Genomic DNA, 24,472 nt, shown 5'->3' on the forward strand with positions numbered 1-24,472 from the left:
AATGACATTACCATTAAATAGGTAACCCTCTACAAAGAAAAGAAATTTAAAAAGGCAGGAAACCAAATATTAAATGTTTGACTGGGAGAAAAAAAAACTGTGAATTACGGTCGCTAACCAGCAGCTTTTCTCATCACATTTCATCCAGAGTGCCAGGCACCGTGCAGCAGTGACGTAAACTTTCCTAACAACAAAATGAAGTAACAGGAAGCGGTTTTGTGTTTGAAACAAAATAAGAGAAAATGTACGGGGAGAGAAAATAAAAAAAAAGGGGGGGGGCCACTAGTCCTAATTTCCAGACAACCTAAGACCTCAAAAAGAAGCCCAGGGTGATGAACACTCGTGCCTTTAAAAAGACTCTAATCCCCAGGATGCATCTCCAGGACCTTCAGGAAATGAACAGCGAGAGAGAAAGCCAGATCAAACACGGAGACCCCGTCCAGACCAGCAGACACCTCCGTCTGCAGCCGCGTCACATTTACAAAAACAGTTCAGTCTGGGACACCGGTGAGGCTTTCGTGCCTCACATGGCCGTCGTGTTGTGAACAGAATCCACGTCAACGCCGACATGGAAAGTTTGAGAACATCGTAACAATCTCCTGAGTGGCAACTTTTTTTTCAAGTTTTTCTTTTTTCTATAAAATAAACCGTTGGCGAATCAAACCCTCCCTCCCTCCCTCCCTCCCTCCCACACGAGACCTTTCTTTTTCTACAAAAGCAAAGAAACAAGACTTTAAGAGGAATTGACATTTAAAGCTGTAAAAATAGACACGTATTACCGTAACGTATTAAAGCACATCAGAAAAGCTCTTTTCTTTTTGAAAAGCGAGGAACATTTTGGTTGAAGTGCCACACTTGGTCAGACCTGCTGAGTTTAAAACGATGTGTGCTACTGGGGAGCGGCATGAGTGTTTGCATGGTGCGTGTGTGTGTGTGTGTGTGCACAATGTGTACGGGAATGGTGTTAGTTTTTTTTAAAGCATCTTCAAAAGAGGATTTTGCCGAGATACACAGCGAGCTTTCCTTTACGACCTCATAGACAGAGAGCACACGAAGCTGACGGAGAAAGAGAGACGGGAGGTTAAGAAGACGCTTCGGCCACGACTCTCATCTAGAAACCCCAGCATGCTTCCCGTTGTTCTAGCCTGTAGAGGCCAAAAGCCAGTCCTAGTATGTGTCCAAGAGAAATCCCCCGCCTCGGCGTCTGCACCGACCCAGACGGGGCGAGCGGATGCCGGGACCCCCTCTGCTCTGTCAAGTGCAACATCTGGAGTGCTGAGCAGCTCTAGTGCCTCTTCATGGACGACACCTTCTTCTTCCTGGCTGCCAGCATTTCGTAAAAGGGGTCCCTGCTGATGGCGGCTCTGTGGGAACAGATGCAGAGGACAACGTCGGTGAGCGAAGAGGAATGATGCAAGTGTGTAAATTGCTGCACTTATGCGGGACTGTGATGTTAGACGTGGTGCATTTGCATGAAAGTAGGGATCCCTTTTTCAGTTTTTATTGTAATTTATGTGTGAACGTGTGTGATTTAAGTCCAATTAGGTTGCAGAAGTAGCATCTGCAATACCCAACAGTTCTTTTTTTTACGTAATTAGAAGGAAGTGCTAATCAGCACTGTAATAATCTACAACCATGGAGGAGAGATGAAGAGGAGGCACGTTGGGAGAGCCGTGAGGCAAAGATACTTATGTGTAGAGCTAATTACTGCAATTTGAATGTGTAGTTCCAACCCTTGTACTGAGCGAAGGAGGAAAAACCATTTACTTGATGCTGTTCATCCATTCCTCTTTCTCCTCAGCAGTGGGGGCCGAGATGCGGTAGAAGGTGTGGTTGCCCTCCACCACGCGTCCGTCAGCCTCGGTCTTGCACGCTTTTATCACCTGGTCCTTGTTGTCAGGAATGAAAAGCTCGAAGCAGTTCTGCAGAAGTGAAGAGGAAGCACGTTAGAAGTGATAGAACGTATGATGACAAGACAAAAATAACTGTATTCATCAAAAAGGCAATAAACTATCAGTTCATGTTCCTACAGAACCATATGGGTCCGACGTTGAGATTTAGAAATCCCTCTTTATGGCACAATGTTCATATACTGCGTCATATAAAGTGGCGAGTAAGTTACTGGCAGCTAATATGGTTGTGTGTGTAAATGCAACTGCCTATCAAGCAGTCAATTAAATGTCTATATCTATGAAATAAATCAGTTTGATTGATTTCTACAAATGTCAAAGTGGTGCTTGATAAACACTACAGCAGTGCAAACTCAGCTAAAATAATCCTCAATTTTCTAAAAGGGCTGCACTAAAGAGAGTCCTGTATTTAGGAAATGGGTCGTAGTAAAACCTGACAGTGTGTGTAATCCCAGGAGGAACCCGTAGAGGGAGCTGTACTCACAGGCTTCTTATCCTCCACCTCCTTGATGCTCAGGTTCTCCAGTGGGATGATTCCTCTGGGCTCCTTGTCCTGCACAAATATTAAAATACGTGAGAGACGGTGTGCAGAGGGCGCAGATGATTCTCTGTGGGCCTGAGAAAACGTCGCTGTACTCACTGTGGTGTACTCAAAGTAGTACAGGCAGTTGTCTGTGAGGATGAACCACCTCCTCTTCCAGGTTTTAACTCGTCCCCCTGTGGAGCAAACAGCCGGCGTCAGACAGGCTCAGCAAGAGAGAAGAAAGAGAGAGAAACGAGCACCGAAGCACCGGGTCGAGCAGCGGACAGGCAGACAGATGTATGGGCAGACAGACAGATGACGGCTCCACAGGACTCCTTTTACCCAGAACATCCCGCTATTCACCCTGATCCACCATCGCACCATGCGCTCGCCATCACCACAGCCCCATAGCCTTTAGATCTTCAATTCGCCTTGTATGTGTTGAATACTTTTAGCTCCTGTCACACCTACATTTTAATGGCTGGTCCAGGCCAAGTTAATAGATGCCATATTAAGGCTAACTCTTGTCAATGTGATGCTATACAGTAAAGCTGTGTGTGTCTATGAATGTCTGCTTACTTGATCCATGTTTCTCTTTTCTTTAGTTGCTGACTCAGAAGGATCGATAGACGGTATACATATCTATGGAGGAAGTTTATGTACATAGACATGTATACCTCTCTTCTAGTTAGTCTATTTGGTTTAGTTTAATAAGTTCAGTTGGTGCAAAGCCCTCCGATGACGATACGAGGGGTGAATGTGGGAAGTAAACAGTCACTTAGGATTAAAGTTCTCTTTCAGGCCCAGTGGGGGCTCTCTGGTTAACTTTGTACCCCGCTGGTCTGTAGCTGACCTCTGACCCCCCTTTGTCACCCATACTTCCTGTGAGGGGAAACCTGATCACAGTAGCAGATGGCCCCTCTCACGCTGGGAAGATGGGATGCCAACAAAATGAAGAGCGGCAAGAAGCCCAGCGCCCGGAGCTATGCTCGGATTCTCTACAGGCATCTCAGACTCGAATTTCCTGTTTTGGCTTTGTTAAGTGACTTCTCGTTCATATAGCAGCAGTGACCAGTGAGACCATGACATACAGACCTAAGCCTTGTCTAGACTATCCCACCACCAATGATAGAACCCATCTACCGGGATAGAGGAGGCTGTGAGGAGGTTTATATACAGACATGTAGAACACACGTGTATTATCATATAACAGCGGTAGCACTGTATATGATATGCCATCATATCACAAGATGCCATGATAGGTCAAACACTTCAGCCTACGCTTGTTATAATCTACAGACGCCATCGACACACGCTTCACTCGACGGGCGGAGGTGGAGAAGCCCCTCTCGCCATCTCCACCCGTCAGTGTGTTGCAACAGAAAAGCAGACAAACAGAAAACACGAGACGCGATGGCAGAATCACACAGCTGACTGGCTCGAGAGTTGATTGGGTTGTTTTGGAGGTTGTGCGAGCGGTTTCGTGGTCACGTGTGTTCCCGTCACTCCCAAGAAAAAAAAATTGTTTTAAAAAGAGAGAGGGGAGACCTCCTCCCCGTGCAAGAATGTCTGGGACGAGACGGGACGTCCCAGCGGATTGTTGCAGAGATGTGTGGACGGTGCTGGGCCCGGAGTGGAGCTGAGCGGGCGGGGCGCCCATGCAAGACGGGACTGTGTGGGAGGCTGGGCAAGTAGAGGTTCAGAGGGAACAAGTCATATCTAGTTGTTGATAGTTTTATGAGTCCTTTGTGAATGATTTATCTCAACAGGACGAATTAGAAATGGGTTCTTCTAACAGATTCTCTTTTTGTTTTGTTTTTGTTTGTTAAACCAGCCCTGAATCCCTTCGGGCACACTCCTCTGCCCATGCTTCTCTCCCACAGTCCAGTCCGGTCCGGTCCGGTCCAGCACCACACCGTTACCCTTCAGATCCATTTACAGCATCAGATAAGGAGAGCAGAGCCACGTTGTGGAAAAGGTGCAGTATTCCCTTTCCATGCGACCAGAGAGCAAACAACAAGTAGCCAATGGGTAAATGGGTTCATTATCAATTTGGAGAGTCAAGCAGACAGTCCCTTTGTTGTGTTCGCTGTATGGAAAAAAGGTATAATGCAGCTTCCAAAAAAAAAACAGATCAAAGAGAATGACCACTGCAGCATAGAGAGGAAAAAAACGGGTCAAACTGCTCAGTGGAGCGGTCACAAAGAGTCAGCTCCCCCGAGCCCACGGAGATAAAAGAGAGTGGACGAACCACCAGCTCAATGACAGACTGAACAGACAAACATCTGAAGTTCAAATGAGTCAATGGAGAGACGCAAAAGGAAAAAAAAAAAAATCTACAGACAAAAACAACCTGCGTGAACGTATACAAAAAAAAAATGAGGAAGAACAAAAAGCATGGCGGACCACCAAAAGCACCCGAGAGCTGAGAGATGGACTAGCGTTTGGGAAGAGCAGGTGTACATACCTCCTGAGGAAAGACAACAGCCAAAATCATGGGAACAAACAAACGAAGAGGAAAAGAAAACAAAAAAAAATTAAAATTAAATGATAAGGAATTATTGCACCACAGTCCTGTTAATCTGGTTCCAGGGAGGCTTTGATGCACTGCTTTACAGCTTTCATTTTCAATGAGGGTGAACAGGTTTTACGCCTGCTGTTATTACACCAGCCCACATGGGGGAGTTCTACTCATTGTCACTGTAAAGCACTACATGAAATATCGCCTCCACTTCGGTCCATTTCCGTTGCATCCAGCGATTGACCTTCCACCCTGATTGTTTTACTCAAATCTGCCAACTTGGGGTCATTGGAGAGAGAGTCATTCTTCCCTTTCTTGGTGTAGTTTGTTGTAAAGATTCACAGTGATTGGAAGACTCAATTATAGGTCTCACATTCAGGCTTTTTGTTTTTTATTATATTCATTGTGAATCTGTACAACAGAGAGAGATCTCAGAGGAAACAAGAGGATGAAGAGTTCAGGGGACCAGGGTTGTGCTTTTCTGCTTGTAGAGCGATTGTGTGACCAGTGAGAGTAACAGCTGACGTCCTGTGAAACACTTGTAACGATACAGGTGTGTGTGTGTGTGTGCCGGAACATATGTTAAAGTCTGAATTTCAGGAAAAAAACCCTCAAGAAACACTGCTAAAAATTAATTTTTAACACTAAGATAACTCCTTTGTTGTTAAAAAATTCCAAGGCCTGCTGGGAGTTTCACATCTCCAATAAACACATCTCAGGATAACTGATGTGTATGTGCATTGTGTGTGTGTTCATTGTGTGTGTGTTTGTGTGTGTGCATACACTTTATTTACAAAAGCTACTAAAGTCAGTATTTGTGCGAGTGCTTGCATATCAGCGTATGAATATGCTCCGTCATAAATATTTCAAAGGCCTCCACATGTGTCCTGACCACATTCATAATACATGAAAGCCGACAGAGATGTCTTCAGATGCCTCGGGTGGAGTGTGTACAAACCTATCCACACACTCTCTCTCACACACACACACACACACACACACACACACACACACACACACACACACACACACACACACACACACACACACACACACACACACACACAGGTTATTGACCTCACTTTGTGCCGCCTTGAGATCATTTACCAATATGTGCTGCTGTGAAAACACAACACGAGGTAATCTATCAGCACTGACGAGAGCACCATTATTTTTAATTTTTTTGTAAGATCATCATGAGCCCAAATATCTGTGTTCATGTACTCCCCCCCCCCACTCACCCAGTTTTAGCAGCCAGCCCTCTCTGTCTGGGTTGAAGAAGGTGTGTGTGAGATCGTTGCCGTCGTCCTCGGGGATTTTGAAAGGCTCATTCTTGATGCTGTCGTACAGATTCTACAACAAAAAAATAATAGTTGACTATGAATCCAGAGCAGGTTTGAGGAGAAATCCCTCACGAGGAGAGAAATAACTTTGAGTTTTAAAGGCGTACTGACCCTGAGCAGGTCCTCGGGTAAGTCTCCTCCATCGTTGATTCCTCTGTTCATGGAGATGAATCGTTCCACAGAAGGCTTGTCCTTCACATTCGGGTTGTGGAGGCTGGTGTTTAGCATGATGATGGCAAACGAGAGGATGTAACAGGTGTCTGTAACACACACACACACACACACACACACACACACACACACACACACACACACACACACACACACACACACACACACACACACACACACACACACACGAGATCACACCATAAGAGGGGGATGAGAAATAGGTTGCTGTTTACCATAAAACCTCTGCCAGTGTTTAATTCAGTGTTTAAATGTGAACGTAAATGAGCCGAGCTGAAAGGACTGCACTTAGGGGACCACCGTCAAACAGAGAGGAACAGATAGGCGAGGCTTCGTTAGCGAGGAGAGTGGGTGGGTGGGAGAGGGCAGCTAAGTATGCGTGTGTGTTTCTGGATAAGCACTCTGATCTGTGTGTGTGTGTTTGCTAAAAGACGGCGTGGCCAGCACGCGGCTGACGCAGCAGCACTTTATCTGGCCCGTTAGGCTGTTGAGAAGACCCCATGCATTATTCACATCCATCTGCATCCATGTTAGAGGCAGGCGGCTGTCTGCTGTGAGCATTGTTTCCCAAAAGCCAGACACCCTTCCAGAGCATGGTTCACATCAGCAGACTTTCTGTCTGCTAAACAAAGCAGTTGAGATGCCATTTCCTTTGGCACGCCATTAGATCTCAGTGCGATATGGAAAACTAAGTGCTCCAGGGAGTCCAACAGAGAGTTACAACTAGTTATTAGCTATACTTCAGACTTTATCAACCAACTATTGAGACAGAAGACAAACGGAAGTCATTTTGTTCTTTGTTTCACTGTGCACACATTCACAGCTTTTGGGCTTTTTAATGGCGTGACGGCGCTACCTGTGGACTGGAAAACGCCAGGGTTGCACCGGCAGTAGCGCTGAGCGAAGGACTCCATCATCCGGTCGATCTTCTGAGCTTCTCCCGGTAGCCGAAAACTCCACAGGAACTGTCTGTCAGGGGACACCGCTCACCAGTCAGCAACAGACTCACGTCCACAAGGAAAAGCATCTTCAGGAGACTCTTAAAAAATGGACTGTATCACACATGATTTACATTTTTTTAAAAGGGGCGGGGCAAAGCTCTGAGGGTCCAGTCAAGGACTTGATGAGACCTGAAGATGCTAGCTCCTGGGGAGATGCTGTCTTACCTTAGGGCCTGAACCAGGTTGAGGTCTGTGAACTCATGAAGCTCCACAAAGGCGTGAAGGACTTCGAGATTGAAGTCATCTCTACAGGAGACAAAAGATGGCAACATGGCTTATTAGTAAACATTTCAAACAATTGTTTGTTCTATAAAATATCAGAAAATGGTCAATAAAGACGGTCACAAGCCCAAAATGACCAAAAGTCATTCTAGTTTGGTCCGACCCCAGTTCAAAACCAAATGATTCTCAACTGCCTCATCATACAAGACAAAGAAAAGCAGCAGAATCCTGTGATGAGAATAGGATCACCAATTTAGCACTGCACTCCGATAACGTAGACTCACAAGGGACACTTAAAAAATACAAAATACATGTAGTAATACTCCCCAAGACCTGTAAACACACTAAAGCGCGTAAAATCCGGAGAGTTCCCCTTTAAAATTATTATTCAATCCATTAAAAATTGTGAATAATAAATACATTTTTGTTGATGGATTAGTCGTCTAAGTGTTGAAGCTCAAAAAAGGTCATAACCTCCAAAGAAATCTATTAAAGTGGATTTTAAGGATTTACTCGGCGGATGCTGAGGAAGGCCCAAACTAAACCATGCTCATTTAGAAGCTCTTCCTAAAAGTTTGATCACTGCCTCATTTGAAAAGTAGTCCCCATCAGGAGTGTGTCTGAAGACCCAGGTCTGTGATACGCTGCATACTCCCATCAAACACCCACCACCTCCCTCTAATCTCCATCATGACATCATTCCCCGGCCTTCAGAGTAAATGATCTGCCCTGTGGGACCACGTGGAGGCTCTGAGGGGCTCTCGCTGACACAGTCGTATACAGTCACCAGTGCTCCCAGTGGACGAGTGACCAATCGCGTCTCAAGGCTCTCGCGCTGCTGCTGCTCCGGCCCCTCCTCATGGAATCAAGAACACTCGGAGAGCTAGATAACAATGAAACGAGGAGCATCCATCAACGGCCTGAACTCCATTTCCTGGTTTGACCTCAAAGACCACACCCTGACTGTAGTCCCAGAGCGGTGCGTAATGTACATCAGGCCGAACACCATTTCCTGTGTTATGAGTTCGCCGTCGCCGAGGACGGTCTCAGCTCTCGAGTGAAATCTGTAACTGCCCTCAAAGACATGCATTCCCGAGTAGTGAGTCTCTTGATCTTATCAATGAGTAAGATAATCAAAGACAGATGGAGGCTATTGAGTAACGGACATCGTCACGAGAGAACGCTCTAAACGTGGGACCAATAATCCGAAAGGATGGGCGTGTGCCTAACCGAGAGGAAACGGCAATACGGAAAATATGCACTCGCTACTCCATGCTTTCATCAAGCACATGGATGTGTGCTGGTGAGTCATGATAAGAGACGGTTCGATAAGAGGGAAAAGTCTTCATCCTGACCTCTCTCCGAGGTAATCCCCGATGGCCGTTTTGTTGAGGCCCTCGCCCTTGTAGAGGAATTGAGCGATGTCGTCACTGGTATTCTTCAGTAAGTCGTTCTCGATCAGGAACTGGATCCCCTAAAGAGAGAGACGGGGCCCCGGGTTACTTCCTGCTTCAGAGAACATGTGGGACAAATTACCGTTTCTGAAGAATCACAACAGTTTCTTCCACCTACCTTTTTGGGGTCCATGTTAAATTTCTTGCGCCCCATGGCCACCTGTTTATTTCTCTGCATGTTTTTCCTGAAACATAAGGGAGTAGATGTTTGTTGGTTGTTCTTGATGAGAAAATAATGTTGTACATGAACAAAAGAGCTGCAAATAACGTTTCTTTATTGATTAATCTGACTTTTTTGTCAAGCATTTGGTCGATAAAATGTTATGAATGCAATAAATACCAATACAAATTTCCCTGAACTCAAGTTAATGTCTTCAAATTGCTTCTTTAGTCTGACAAACAGTCCAAAAAATGAATATTTTTATTTGATTTCATTGATTTTCATTCATTCCCATTAACATTTTGCATTTGTTGGGCTTCTCCTCCCCCTCCACATTGACGACAAAGCGTTGATTAAGCGTTTTAACATCACGCATATGGGAACGTCTCATTTCTCAGGACTCAAGTTATTCAGGGGGTCAAAGTGCACTCAAAAGAGTCCGCCGTCACCGTGGTGAGAGGTCACCGCTTCTCTCCCACTGATTCACTCGCAGCAAACATTCCTCTCGGCTCCCGTCCGCCAAAACCAACACTCGACCGCAGCACGAGCTGCGTGTACTTTATTCAAGAAATGGATGGGAGCGAGCTCTGATCACAAGAAGGTGCTGCGACCTCTTAATGGGTTTTTTAGATCCAAGAAAGATTATTCGGCAGCTGATGGGATCCCTTATCCACTTGAGTAGACCAAACATCAGCCCTCCCTCCCACCCCGGGGACCGTGCATTGTCTGCCTCTGCCTGTACACCCACTGCATTATTCAATGAGGCCTCCCATCATCGGGGGTGTGCCTGATGAAACATTTAAACTGCCTTAAAAGCAGAGCCAATTTGGGAAGTGTTTTTGGTGGGATGGGAGAGCCCGACCTGCCCATCAAACATGAATAATTGACAGCTTCATTTGCCAAGTTAATAGAAGGCAAACAACAAGCCAATTTAGGCAAAACAGAGAGGGAAGTGTGTGTCTTTAGATCCCTTTTTCCTTACCTCTCCTCAGTGGATCCCAAGTTCTCGATCTCACTCGTCACTTCTGCGATCTCATCCTTCAGCCGCTGCAGAAAAGACACAAACGTTAAAATGTCATGAGAACGTCAAGAGAATGAATTCATCATCGGCCTGCTAATTTCCCTGACACCAGGAGGCGTGGGGGCGTGCGTGACCCGACACAAAACAACATGCAAATTATTTTGCGTGGCTCTATTAAACCGTGTCGAGGGAGAGGCCATCATCTCTGAATCACCTTTATTTGTCTATAAGCCAGGTGGCCTTTTATCACGTCCAGGAAACACTCGCAACGGAACCATCGGCTCAACACGGAGAGCAGAGTCACTTCCGATGGGCTGAAACTTCACACACACACACCGCTGCACGACTAAAAACAGACAGCAGCTGTCTTTATCTACATCAACGTGTTTCCGTATGCGTGTTCTCTCAAACAATCCTCTCATCCTGAATTTGATTAGGCAGAGAACATTCATGGATAACCTCAATACGAATGGAGTCAGAAGAAAGCGTAAAAGTGGATTATATTTTTGTGAAGCGTTTTAGTGATTAATGGCCTTAGAGGCAGATTTAGCTGATCGAGCCAGGGCCGCTGGTGCCAGACTGGCGCAGTCGGGGCATTACGGCTGACGTCAGCTCGATGAAAGTGAGGAATAACGGCACAAAAGAAATCCTGTGTACAGACGGAGCTTATCATTGGTCATGTGAGGCGGCAGCTCTTCAAGTAAAAAGGCTACAATCATCGCGTGTCTCCATTCATATCCAGCTGCAGTGTTAGTTTATAACTCCTCACGCATAATACCAACTCACTTTGGGCCAAACCACAAAGGGAACATCTGTGTTTTCAAGAAGGCCCTGCGCAATCACAACACATTCCTCAGATGCTTGCCTCCGCAAACAAAAGGCCGTGTTCATGCAGGGGAGTGGGTGGTTGAGGGGCGGGGGGGCATGGACCGGGGGCAGCAGTGGTGGCTGAAGAGGGGGGGGGGGGTCAGGCAGGGCGTTGGATCCTCTGATGTTTGTCCGTCAGTCCACATCTGGAAGCCAACTCTCTTCTGGGGCAGGACAGTTGTGTGTTGTTTGCTTACCGAGCTGGTTATTGAGTGACAGAACTGAACCTGAGCAGCTCGCTTCAATAATCAGCTCTGCTCTCGGGTCGAGGCAACAGCCCAAAAAATAAAAAATAAAAAGACCATGAGCCACGGACAGGAATCAAACAAACCACTTTAGGGAAATTCAGCCAAGCTGATTTGAATCCTGGCTTTCTTTGGAAATCAGAGAGTACACGAGGGATATTCAGCTGGCTGCGTGAGCACGTTCCTCATAAAGAGCTTAATCCTATTCTATCTGTATGCTCATCGTGTTTTTTTAGACTTGAGTTATATTCAAATACCACATTTCAATAAAAACACCCTTAAGAGACACAGAACATCTACAAAACACAAATGGCTCAACAGTTGAAATGGTTTGCTAAAGCGAGCTTTTTGGCAGGAAATACCTCACATTCCACTCGGGGTGAAATATTTTAAGTGCTTCTTGTAAAGGAGACATTTGTACAGATGGATAAGAGGTATTTATATATTTAACAAGTTGTAGTTTTAGCTGAAGTTACTGGAAGTGAGCCAAATAATAATAATAAAAATGAAGATCCTCTTGCCCCTTGAGCCTCAAAATGTAAAGTCTGGTCATTTTAATGAACGGATCAATTCAATATTTTATTAATATTAGCTGTGCTATAAAGTGTCAATTAGAATAGTTTCCATAAAATGTACAAGCTTTTACAGCCAGTCAAAGTAACTGAAATGCGTTGCAGTTGGGCATAATACTTTCCAGATAAAATCAAGTAGTTTCTATAAAAAAAGATTTGAGTAAGTAAGCCACACATGGAGTTTTTTTTTTTCTTCTGTGTCATAAGCTATGTACAGACAAACAGCCCCCGTATCCTGTTCCAGTATTACCTGAATGTCCTCCATCAGCTCCTGCTTGCGCCGGCGGATATTCTCCAGCTCCTGCTTCTCCTCTGGGGTGAGGTCGTCCGGCACTGGGGGAGAGATGGGGGAGAGATGAGAGAGAGAGAGAGAGAGAGAGAGAGAGGATGAAGGGTTAGTCGCCCAAAATACATAATGCACCTTAATCCTTCGCTATGCATATCTATCCCCTGAGGCGTGTCCCTCCGGGCATCTCAGTGCACAGAAATAACATCATAATTCCCCCCTTGATATCAGAAAGGGATTGAATGCCCACGGCAAGGGGCTCAGCAGATATATACAGATATATATATAAAAATATATATGAGAAACATCTACACCAGAAGGAAACCAAGTGTGCAGCAGACAGGAGCACTTTGAAGAGGACTTCACTTTTGTGTGTAATCTGTCCGACTAAATGAAACGGCTCGGGTCAGCCGGGCGGCGCTGAGCATCGATGTCAGAGTAGCACAAATGTGACAAAAGTCCTCCCGTCACTCACACTATAATCACGCCATAATTAGCTCTGTGCCGAGGACTGAGGGGCGCCGCAACGTGTCCTGCTTGATGGACAATTAGTTTGTGTGCGCGCAAGCCTTACCTGCACTACAAGCATGGAGGGATCCCACTAGTATCAGCGCAAGCAGCACAATCTGCTCTGGAGGCATTTTGCCTCTACTCTTTCTGCATCTCTATTTTAAAACATAGTAATTCTTGCTTCAGAATTACATGTAATTACCCTTTAAATAAGGTAATAATTGCTTGCTTGAGTCAAAATCTTTGAAAGGAAACAGCTAAAATACAACTTTCTATGCTTCTATAAAAACATTTGAGATGACTGGAGGGAAGGGATTTCATTCTCTTAGTGTTTCCAAAGACGTGTTTGCGCTTGCTGTAAAAAAAAATGCATGATCCAATGTGCAACAACACTGATCTCTTTTAGTGAATGATTAATTCCCCTGTGAAATAAAGTGAAAGCCTGTGCCCTCTGAGGTGTGACAATCCAACCATTTGGCCTTTCTGCAGCAAAATAACTGCTGCAAAGCGTTGTTTGGAGGACACTCGCACTGAAAAACTGTTGCAGCATCACAAAACTAGAGATATTTAGCATGAGTCGCAATTAAACCCAGCGAACCCCGACAGCGCCATGAGCTGCTCGAGTCCCAGCGGTCATGTAGGTAAAATCACTCAGTGACTCTTTCTCTGATTCCCCCAGTGGCCAATCACAAGCCACCTCCTCTCCTCCCCTCTTTACCTCAGCAGCAGGGTTCAAAGGGTTAAAGGAGACGAGGGTTGACTCTGCCAACGGTTAGCTGGGTAATGGTTATAGAGAGATGGAACACAAGGTATTATAGTACTCATTTCACAACTCTATGATACTAACAATGACCCAGAAAAAAATCTTTACTCTGCTAAATAAAAACATTAATTAAATATTGGTCCGACATAATCAAAACAAAACCGCAAAAAATTCTCGACTAAATGTGACGCAGTGTACCTGCAGTAAGAGGTCAGTGGAACGAAGGCTACAAAAGCTAAACTAAATCTAACGCAGCAATCAATAAAGCAAAGGAAAGGCCAGCCATCCGGAGAGTAAGAGCTTCATTGTGCCTTCAAACACACACGAACATTCATAACTTCACAATTAGCAAAACGCAAGATCAGCTCATTCAATGTGACCGTAAAGATTTTATCCAAGCGTAAAATCCGGAATAAATGATATCCTCGAAAAAGAAAACATGTGCTGCATAACGGAGAGCGCTCATTGTAATAAAAGAAGGTATGCCAACCTCAACGACGTGAGGCAAATACCCACGACAGTCACTGCAATGTCAGCTAATATTTACCACGGGGATAACGGACAATAGAAGAGCAACACAAGAGCCTTACAGTGGGTCTTTAGGGAGCTGCAATACAAAGCCATGTTGTTTTCCAGACTACATACAGACCGAGATGCACACACAGACACACACACAAAACACAGTGCAGACAGATTTGAGAATATGTGTTCTGCTAGCATTTAATGAGCCCGTCTGCCGATCGACTGGGCGAGTTAATGTCACGCTGAGTGAACCCAGAGCGGGCTGCGAGTTCAACGGCACAAACCAGAGCAACGAGGAGGATGAGCTTAACGCAGGAAGTTCACTCCTCTTTCTGGAAATGTGATGTCAGGTTGGGCGGCTAACGGACGCTGAAAGGGAGCCAGAAGAAGACAGCTGGAGACTCAACACAACCCACAGCGATTCAGTCTTAGAAGAGGACCACAAAGTGAAAGAGAAGAGCTGCACAACAGGGCTGTAATTATATAGAAACTTATCATTTGAGGATGTAAATCATATGTTCCCTATGCATCCTTCAAGAGCACAAACAAGGAGATTAGGAAACCAGTATCTTGCAGATGCATGATGACACCACCGGTCCCGGGATTAAAGGGCCAGATTTTCTACCCGGCCACCACACACGTCATCTGTTGTTACCCACACGATCAGATCTACTCGAAAAGCCGGTCAGGTACACACACACACACACACCACTGCCTTCCCGATTCCACCCGAAATAATCAAGACCACATCAGGGAAGGGAGAGGCCCCGCCAACGCACGTGCCAGAGGTGGGCACCAAGTGGGTGTCATTTCCCAGAACACAGCAGATGAGGGGAGAACCCATCAACTTAAATAAATGCTGAGCGCTGCTCGTTTCCATTCTGTCTGGCAGAGCTGCTTGGCCGTCATTCGGCAAACTTCTGCACCGGTAAGGCCGATGAAAAGAGGCCGTCATCAGAAAACAGACAGGAAATGACAAAGACACGAGACGGACGGGGTAAATAAGGTCAAGAAAGAGGGATGGAGAGAATCTGTTTCTGTGGTGAAAGCTAATTATCCTAATTAAAGACTTGTCAGATGTACTGACACCGTAATAATATAATCCATCCAAATAACAACACCCATCTCTTGCTGATGCGGTGATATGAGTTTGAAGAGCAAATTATATGAGAGGAAGTGTTGTTTTTCCCTTCATGTTCACAACATGTACCGCTCCTCATCTGCCCTGTCTATATCTGACTTTAGGGGCCTCTCAGAAGCAGAGGGGCCCTACAGCGATGAATGTAGTGATTTCCACAGGCTGACAGATAAACACCGGGCGCCCACATCTTCACTCCTTCAGGGACTCGCGCTGCCCGGAAAGCAGACGGAGGCGTGCAGTCGTGCACATAGACCTCCACGCGACGTGCACGCACATACGCACACATGCTTAACACCCACACACCCACACACACACACACCGACGCCCGGGGCCGACACAGTGCATCTCCCGTCGTGCCTGGCGCTATGTCAGCGCTCAGCAACTTGCTTTTTGTTTCAGCTTTCAAACGCTAACGGCGTCTGACTGGAACTGTCCAGATTGTGATATTCGGACTGAATCCGTTACGCATCCCTTTCCCTTCTTACAAAAAAACATTTGTGCATTTAACATTTTACACTCATGGCCATTGAGGAATAAAAGGCCGTTTATTCCTCAATAAACGGCCTTTTATCCTACAATTGTTTTACATTTTGACACCATGTGTCCTTATCTTTTGCTTTTCGGAGAGTCTGCAGAGTTCCTAGATGAAGTAGTTTCTAGTGAGGGCTGGGTCAGCGGAGAGCACAGGGGAGGAGACATCGAGGGAGATACCAATTATAGCTTTCTCTCCCACAGCGGCACAGCCCACTAATACACATCCTGATTGCCGTCCTGGCAGAAGGGACAGACGTCTCATTTCCACCCAGATCACTGAGGAACTCTCCTTGAAAAATAAGGAAATTAGAATTCTTGAGTGCTTAGGATCTCTCAGCCCCCCCCCTCCCTGCAGATGTGACCCAATTTAGGGAGCTCCTCCAAAAAAACGTATTAACTAAATAAGCTCCTCACCTATAGGCTGCCGCTGACACAACTGCTGGATAAACATTTAGGTGAACTTAAAGACACACAGGTCAGAATGGGGAAATGACACCGTTTAATGTGACGCTGGGTCTATTATCTCTACATCTACTGGACCAGATGGAGACATCAATGCATTTATTATGCTACAACGCTGCCTATGATCTGCTGACTGAGGGAATATGCAAAAAGATGCACATCCATGTCTGCAGCCTCGTGTCTGTGTGTCTGTACATAAGTATATTTTGATCTGTTCCTCACACTTAACATTCGGCCTGATTACCCTTACTCTTCATCTTCTGTCATTCCTCCCCTGATCTTCTCCTTTATACCTCTCTTCCAGTTTCTAGCCAATCTTACCAGCTTCGTCCAGCCCTCCTTCCCTTCTCCTGTTAAGGCTTAAGGCTGTTGTTGCTGCTGTGCAGCTTTTGTCGTTACGGTTTCATGGATAGTTCCCTTTTTTAAACAGCAAAATGCACCCTGAAGGTCTCTGTAGGCTCCGATCAATCGACCCCGAGCCTAAAGCAATGAGAGAGCCAGCTGTAACAAGACGCAGTCTACTTCATGATGAGGTTTAATGCATTCAGCACAACACACAAACAATCGATTATGTGAGCTGGTATGGGCACACACACACACACACACACACACACACACACACACACACACACACACACACACACACACACACACACACACACACACACACACACACACACACACACACACACACACACACACACAGGTCTATTAAAATGTCCCTAAGCTTTCTGATCTTTCCTGCTGCTTGAACAACAAAGGGTGATTTAAAACGTGAACGTCTAATCCGCTGATCTCTGATCTGAGACTGAATCTCATTACTACAGTAAACCCCCAAGGGGACTCTCCCTCATATATATTTGAAAGCGCACACACACACACACACACACACCTTCTGAACCAGACAGCTTGTAACAAAGTGGAACACGGGGCTATGAAGGAATGCCTTCTTTAATAAGGGCACCGGCCTAAGAACTTCCTCACCTCTGACCTTCAGATCCACTGTTGGCAAACACAAAAACAGAAACCAAAAACAGACCACCAGTTATGGATCAAAGAGCCACAAAGAGTCCAACCTGACCTGGCCTGAGGGTAGGAGGTAGGAGGTAGGAGGAGAGATAATGGGAGAAGGAGCCTTGTGTTTGGGCCGGGGAGGCGTGGGACGGCGAGTGGCAGGAGAACACAGAGACAGTGGGACGATCACAGCTTTGCCTTTGTGTCTGCATTTGGCCTCTCAGGACATTCCTCAACAGGGCCCAGGCAAGGGGACTGATGGCTGAAGCATCCTTGGCTTGCACTTGTTACATTGCTCGTTGGTCATCCCAGCTTGCTTTTGTGCCACCAAGTAAAACTGCAGCACGACTTCTGCAGCCCTGGTCGTGAAGAGTTTACCTCCGTTTGCACTTTTACATACGATCCTGAAGAGTCAAAACAAATATATGCCTTCATACAGACACACCTCACCCCCACTGACAGCACCACGCTGCCCAGTCGTTAGCCTGCTGCACCAGCACTCAATCATCTTAACCACAACACAACAAACCAGGCTGCCGAATGACAGGACGGCCCAGCAGACGATAAGTCAGACCACTAGCACTTCAAATGATTCTCATCCTAGTTTCTTTTCATCCTCGCAGATTTAATCTTCAATACTGTCAAAGTGTGGCTGCAGGGGGGGGGACAGAGTCCCGCATGATAGCAAAGTACCAGAGATGACAAGCTAACACAAACAGACCTGTGGAAAACAACGCCAGATCAATTCAACAAATAAAAACACACGAGCGTCAGCAAATCTAAGCGCTAACCTGTGAGAGAAATCCTCCAAAGTGTCAAGTGTGTGTCCTTCCAGGGAGCTCCTCTTCTCTCTCACTCTTCCTTGTTATATATATATTAAAAAAAGGCAGCAGTCTGTTTTTCTGTCAGCTCCTCTGGCTTAACGCAGGCGAGCTGGACGTCCACATGACCAGCAGCAGAGAGAAGGAGCCGGCTCCTCCGGTCAGGGAGACAGATACAGCTCAGCTATCAGCTCCCAGCATGCTCCCAGCACACTGACAGCCCGTCTGGGGAAGGAGCCTTACTCACTACCTCCCTCCCTCCTCTCCCTCCCTCCCTCTCTACTCACTCTTTGAATGTTGCTGTCACTGCCATTAACATGGAGGCTCCACCCAGTGGTCATTCCTTTCTCTGCCTCCACACACACACACACACACACACACACACACACACACACACACACACACACACACACACACACACACACACACACACACACACACACAGAGGGCAATATAAAAAAAGGTCTATATCACAATTACCACAACTTTCTTTCAAAACCGATGTATATGATGACATATGTTGAGTTGTGTTTCATCAAAACATATTGCTGCTTTACACACATCCCTAATAGAGCAGCTCCAGGGATGACGACGTTTTGTACGGCGACCCCGGAAGTTAGTATCGCACTTGTTCCTTCGACAAAAAGCCAACAGGATTTTTCCATTGGATTCTGGATTATCACAGAAACACAACTTTATGACACACGTTTTGTTCAGCAAGACAATCTTCTAAAGCTAATGTTAGACTAGAACTACACCACGGTCTCATGAGTGTAAACACAAACAGGCTGTGAAGGCGGACTAGTCGGACTGATGACGTTTTTTAGTCTCATTTAGCCTCTTGCTTTAACCACAGTTAGACCATAATTCAGGCATTTATCCAATTTATCCATTAAAAAAAACACAAATCAACTTTGAGATGAGGGAACCAGAGGTGCAAAAATGTTGACTCAGTCCCGTGTTTTAGGACTCATTCCTGCAGGATCAGAAATCCTGTTAGGATTACTAGATTAAAACAACCTGCTCAAAAGAAACGTACACAAACAACTAGTGTTTTCAGAGGGTAATACGGTATATCATAAGACCCAGAGGCCCAACAGAGAAAACGTTGTTAAAAATGGGTAACACATATATATCATTCATTCATTCGTCTTCATCTGGTCACCACAGTGACGAGGTCATGAGCTGTTGGTATGAGTCAGCACTTTGAGCCAGGTCTTCTCTCTCCCGACCAGTCATGCGACCAGTCATCATCATCACCTCCGAACTCCAGCTTAACAATGCCGTCTGTCCTGAAGACAATCGTGTATTTGCATGATCATCATCCCGATGCTAATGATGCATTCCAAAAATTCGCAGTATTCCAGACTCATCGTAGCCCGAGCGCCTTGTTTTTACAGCATGAGTGCGTGTACACACACACACACACACACACACACACACACACACACACACACACACACACACACACACACACACACACACACACACACACACACACACACACACACACACACACACACACACACACACTTTTCCCCCGGGTGTGTCTGCGTCTGCATCACAGAGCAGATGTGAGCGCTTGCCTCATGTCTGTCTGTCTGTATGAGTCAACCTGGAGCCCTCTGCTGTGCCGGCTGCACTCTGCACCTCTGACTAGAGTCAATACGGTGAGGATTTATATCCTGCATTAGACTTCTAAAAAGGGCCATAATGCGATGAAACAGGAAAACGTGTTCACTTGGTCATGATATCACCATTATTATCATTATTTATCTAATTAAATACATTAAAACCCCTGCAGATCCAAATCAGGCACACTGTCTCTGGGTTCCTGAACGTTTTTAGTGTAAATAAACATGGATGGAGCCCATATTCACTTCACCAGTGGTTCCCAAACTTTTTGGCTGACAAAATGAAGTGATGTGTTCTCATTACCCCTCTATAGAGGTTTCGGCCTATATCAGTATGAACATGAGTTGTGAGCAGTACAACCAAAGAGGGATTTCTCCTTCTCAGTTCTCACGCTGGTTAATTAAACTCATTTAGAGTCCTTAAGAGCTAACCAGTACTACAGACGAAAGAAATCAAAGACAATTCTAAAAATAAACCCAAGAGATGTATTTTTTTCCTTCTTATCTCATCTTGTGACTCGGTAGATTTATCTTTTTAACTCTCAGGCTGGGAACGGCTGCACTACACGGTTAAGACCGTCCCACAAAAACAACCTTGTATTGTGTTATTAACACGAGCCGGGTCAGGTGTATGCCACACTATCCAGTCATGGGATTCAAGTGAGAGAGAGCATCAACATCCCATAAACAGTTCCCAGTGAGCGTGATAGCTGTGTTCAGGAATGCTGGGACCAGAGAAAGAGCTGGAGAACGTATAGCGATGTGACCGTATACACACACAGCTTCATTGTAAAGAACACATACAGCATAAACATCCTGCAGCTGCACACACACACACACACACACACACAATCCATCACTGTGAACACAGTAGAGCAGCTTTCTTAAATAATCTCCGTTCTGTTTTATTGGCATTTATCAACGTTAATTGTTTTAATAGGCCGATGTGAAGGCTTCTCAATGTTGTTCCTCAAAAGCGGAAGTGCTATTTCTACCCACAATGCATGCCTTTGTCCTCCAACGTTGCTGGCCTTGATTCTTATCGGGGCTATCCTAATATCAACATCCTCTCTCGCCACTAAAACACACACACACACACCAGAAAACACATGATGGGAAAAGTCTTGCTTTTCTCTGTATTTCTGTCTCTGTGTTGAAAACAGAGAGATCGAGCAGTGAAGACATTTTAGCCCACACACAGACCGTGGGATGTCATTTCCTGTCGAGCATGTTGTCAGACTGTGGGCTTCCTGTTTGTGAGCTGTTCTCATGGTTCAGAGGAGTGAAAGCTGTGGCTAAACCCACCCATCCTGTGGGAAGTGTGATAAAATAGCAATTCTTCCTTCTTCACAACTATAGTCTTTAAGCTCGATCACAACGTGATGACATGCATGTTCGACTGAGACGTGAACAAAAAAAAACAAATGACAATACAACTCAGCATCTATTGTTCACCTCTTTGACAAAGTTTCTATGGCGCCAAATATTTCTCAATGCATTCTTTGCGTTTTCAAAAAGAGAGAAAGCACAAAGACCTATGACAAGTCATTTGTAAAATCAACACGAGATGCGATAAACAACACTAAAAACCTGCTTTTCCACATCAGGAGCAAAGTGTGTATGTAATGTAATGGACCGATGTCGTCATATTTGCATCACTTTCCTGCGCCATTTTGAATTTCTGGGTCTTATCAACAGGACTGATCACAGAGTTTTGTCCTGCATGAAGAAAATGACTCCAGGCGTGTCTACACCTGCTGCAAAGACACCAGCAAGTCACGCAAATCAGTTCACAGCAGGCTAAACTGTGCAAGACAGAAAGAACAACACACAAGCTCCAGAGGCCAACGTGAAGCAGGGAAATAGATTTTGTCCGAGTAACACTTAAAGATATCAAACTCACAAACAACATAAAAGTGAGAAGAACAGCAAATGATCACATTTGAGAAGCTTGAACCGGCAACTATTTGAAGTTTTTCCAGGATAAACGCCTCAAACGACTACTAAATGATCAGAAACATTTAAAATACACTTTCTGGCAATCTATGAATCAATTGTTTTTGTACTTGGATGAATCTGCATGATTGTGGCCAAGAAATCAAAATGTATTTAGTTTGATGTCACATAAAAAGCTCAGATCTTGAATAATAATTCAATGATCTTTTTAAATGTCTTGTCGATTAAAACATACATTTTCTGATAGCACTTTGCGTTCCTGATTTTCTTTATTATGACTTTTTTTTTTGGGCTGCTAATGAAACTAATGCTTTCTTAAGAAGACGTTTGGCTCAAGCAACCTATATGGGCAATTATTATTATTGTTGTTTTTGACATCTTGTAATCCAAGTGATTACTTCACACATTTTAAAAACAATAAATAATGAAAATACAGTCCCACATCGAGCCAAACATGACTCTACCAGCTTGTTTTTCCGCCTCCTTCACTGACTGGCATCACCGCCCTAAAACATTTCAGCTATGCAGCGTACTGTGTGTTGCTGAGCTGCCAAACACGAGACTCACATCAACACATAGTGAATACACAACATGTCGTCCAATTGCATTATAGCAGCTAAGTGTGCGGAGCGATCACCAGCCTGAGAGGAAAGATGGGCTGCAAACCGACGCAGAAAGAAGACGAAAATACGATTATAGGGGGAGACGATTATCAAACCACCGGGGGCATCAATGCACATTGTTGTGGAGGAGCCCATTAGAGCTCTCAGCGCCCCTCATTAGGGAACCATTAGTGACAACTACTTAAACTTCCCGGACCTCAAGTGGCAGAGACAAATGGACCGGAAGAGAATCGACTGTTCATCTCCGTGAACACAATGCAGCCGTGTGCCAGCCAGGATCCTCCGAGGCAAAGAGTGTGTAGAAGTTCTCACGCAGAACAAGAAGAGTGGCAGCACATAACAGGATCCGTCAGTCAGATGTTCACTGTTCTCCAACGGGATTAATGCTGCAGGGGGCTCATTAATGCTGGCATTGTGTACGTGACTTCAAAAAAGCTGCACGCTCATTTATTTCTGTATAATAACCGCATGTAAAAGGAATTATAACCTTTTATATAATTAAAACAATAGTACAGCTGCTGGGATGAGCTTCTTATGAGCATAATATGGTGTTTTAAACTAAGATAACATATGCAGAAGGCAGGGATAATAAATACAACTTTAACATGAGTGACAAGTGTTTTAATGCCATGCTGACACACTGGAGGAGTGACCGTCTGCTCTCACACCTGTTGCTGATTGCTCAGCAGTCAGTGAAAGATGACACTGAGGATGATCTCTGTCTGGCAAAAGCATCAAGAAATAACAAGTTTTGCTAAAGTGTTTATACATGTGGTATAACACCCACAGTGATCAACTTCAAATCCACAGAGATATTACTTATAGCAGACTGATAGATACTAAACAATTAAACTTAAAGAGCCATAGTTAACCTATAGGATCCTTCTTTAAACTGGATATAGTGAGTTTTTTTATATTAATCTGTATATTTTCTTTATCTACTATTGCAGACTGACCCTATAAAAGGCAATATATAATATACCTTTGTGTTTTTAGGGAGGGTATGCAACTTAAGTATTTTTTAGATGATCAAATATGCAGAAAGTTGATTCAGTGAACGCTTAAAATGGCAGAGTAGTAAACACTGTAAACAAGGCCAGACGACCCAGCAGCTCTGACTCCTCACTCCTGAGATTTACCTTCAAACATCATTTCAACACAGTTCATACTTCTCATACAGTAAAAGACATTCAACACGATATTTGTAGAAACATGTAGTTCTTTTGACGGTTGCACTCACCTACACCGTCTTCTGATTTTAACACCATGCTGTCTCCGCCTGGTAGCTCCGAGTTAAAAAATAAAAGTTGAAAGTGTTTTCCGAGCGTCGAAACTTTGACCTGATACTAGTATCGATGAATATATTGAGTTATATTATTAAGTTTTAACGCCGAGAACACAAACACACTTTGGTTTCGTCGGCAGTTGAACGGTGGCTCTGTCGACAGCTCAAGGGAGTGGTTAGAAGACACGAAGGACTTTAACCAACCAACGTTTCCTGCGCGCGATCCTCTGTCAAGACAGGCTGAGTAAAATCAACGCGCTTCCGGTTAAGCCTTTCATAATAAAACGGATGTACGGTTCATAAGATTGAACGCTTTAAACGGCAGATACAGGGGTTTCTCCTGATCCCAGAGAGGAGTGGAAACGATGGGTGCTCTCATTACATTTGAGTCATTATTGAATATTAACATCATTTTTGTTTGTTTATTAACATTTCTGACTTGGCAAACAGGAAGTTATTAATTTGCATCAAGACGTATGAAGCACAAACACTTAAATTGTACTTGCACCCCAGAATGTATATATATATATATATTTTTTAAAGATTACATTATGTCAGCGTTGCATTGAATTGTGTCACACAGGCACGGAGGATATGGCACCTGCACAGTTGAATAACGGCGTTACGGTTGTTATGCTCAACATAAGTCCTCTTTCATTGTATTACATTCAGCAAATAGCCTGCACAGCAAATTGGAGATAAAAAAATAAAAAATACAAACCCTCTGGTTTACAACAAGTAGAGTTTATTGGATGTTTGCCTGTATGTGATTATAATTGTAGGCTCTTATTTATTAAGGAAGAGCTGCTCCCTATCCGGTAACAGTCTGTTGAACTGTTGCTCAGAAAGAAGGTGCAGCAAATGAGCCAGATGACGCGTCCGCCGCTTGCGTT

General features: G+C 44.8%; 1 protein-coding gene across 3 annotated transcripts in view; it reads right to left on the reverse strand.

Moving 5' to 3' along the window:
- Positions 1-693: 693 nt before the first annotated feature.
- The window catches only part of cyth1a (cytohesin 1a), a 31,182-nt gene continuing 7,403 nt past the window's right edge, over positions 694-24,472 (reverse strand). The window contains exons 1-13 of one of the 3 annotated variants that reach the window (XM_079177743.1): positions 23,535-23,739; positions 12,279-12,361; positions 10,306-10,370; positions 9,282-9,348; positions 9,065-9,183; positions 7,653-7,733; positions 7,343-7,455; positions 6,409-6,557; positions 6,196-6,307; positions 2,551-2,627; positions 2,395-2,463; positions 1,768-1,922; positions 694-1,364 (exon numbers count right to left, since the gene is read on the reverse strand). In XM_079177743.1, coding sequence (XP_079033869.1) covers positions 1,286-1,364; positions 1,768-1,922; positions 2,395-2,463; positions 2,551-2,627; positions 6,196-6,307; positions 6,409-6,557; positions 7,343-7,455; positions 7,653-7,733; positions 9,065-9,183; positions 9,282-9,348; positions 10,306-10,370; positions 12,279-12,361; positions 23,535-23,562 — 1,197 coding nt within the window. In that variant the 5' untranslated portion in view covers positions 23,563-23,739 and the 3' untranslated portion in view covers positions 694-1,285. Of the gene's footprint in view, positions 1,365-1,767; positions 1,923-2,394; positions 2,464-2,550; positions 4,904-6,195; positions 6,308-6,408; positions 6,558-7,342; positions 7,456-7,652; positions 7,734-9,064; positions 9,184-9,281; positions 9,349-10,305; positions 10,371-12,278; positions 12,362-23,534; positions 23,740-24,472 lie in introns of those variants that run through there. The other 2 variants (XM_079177742.1, XR_013767480.1) reach the window with 2 other exon arrangements.

Source organism: Pholis gunnellus, assembly GCF_910591455.1.
Source record: "Pholis gunnellus genome assembly, chromosome: 17".
Taxonomy (NCBI): domain Eukaryota; kingdom Metazoa; phylum Chordata; class Actinopteri; order Perciformes; family Pholidae; genus Pholis; species Pholis gunnellus.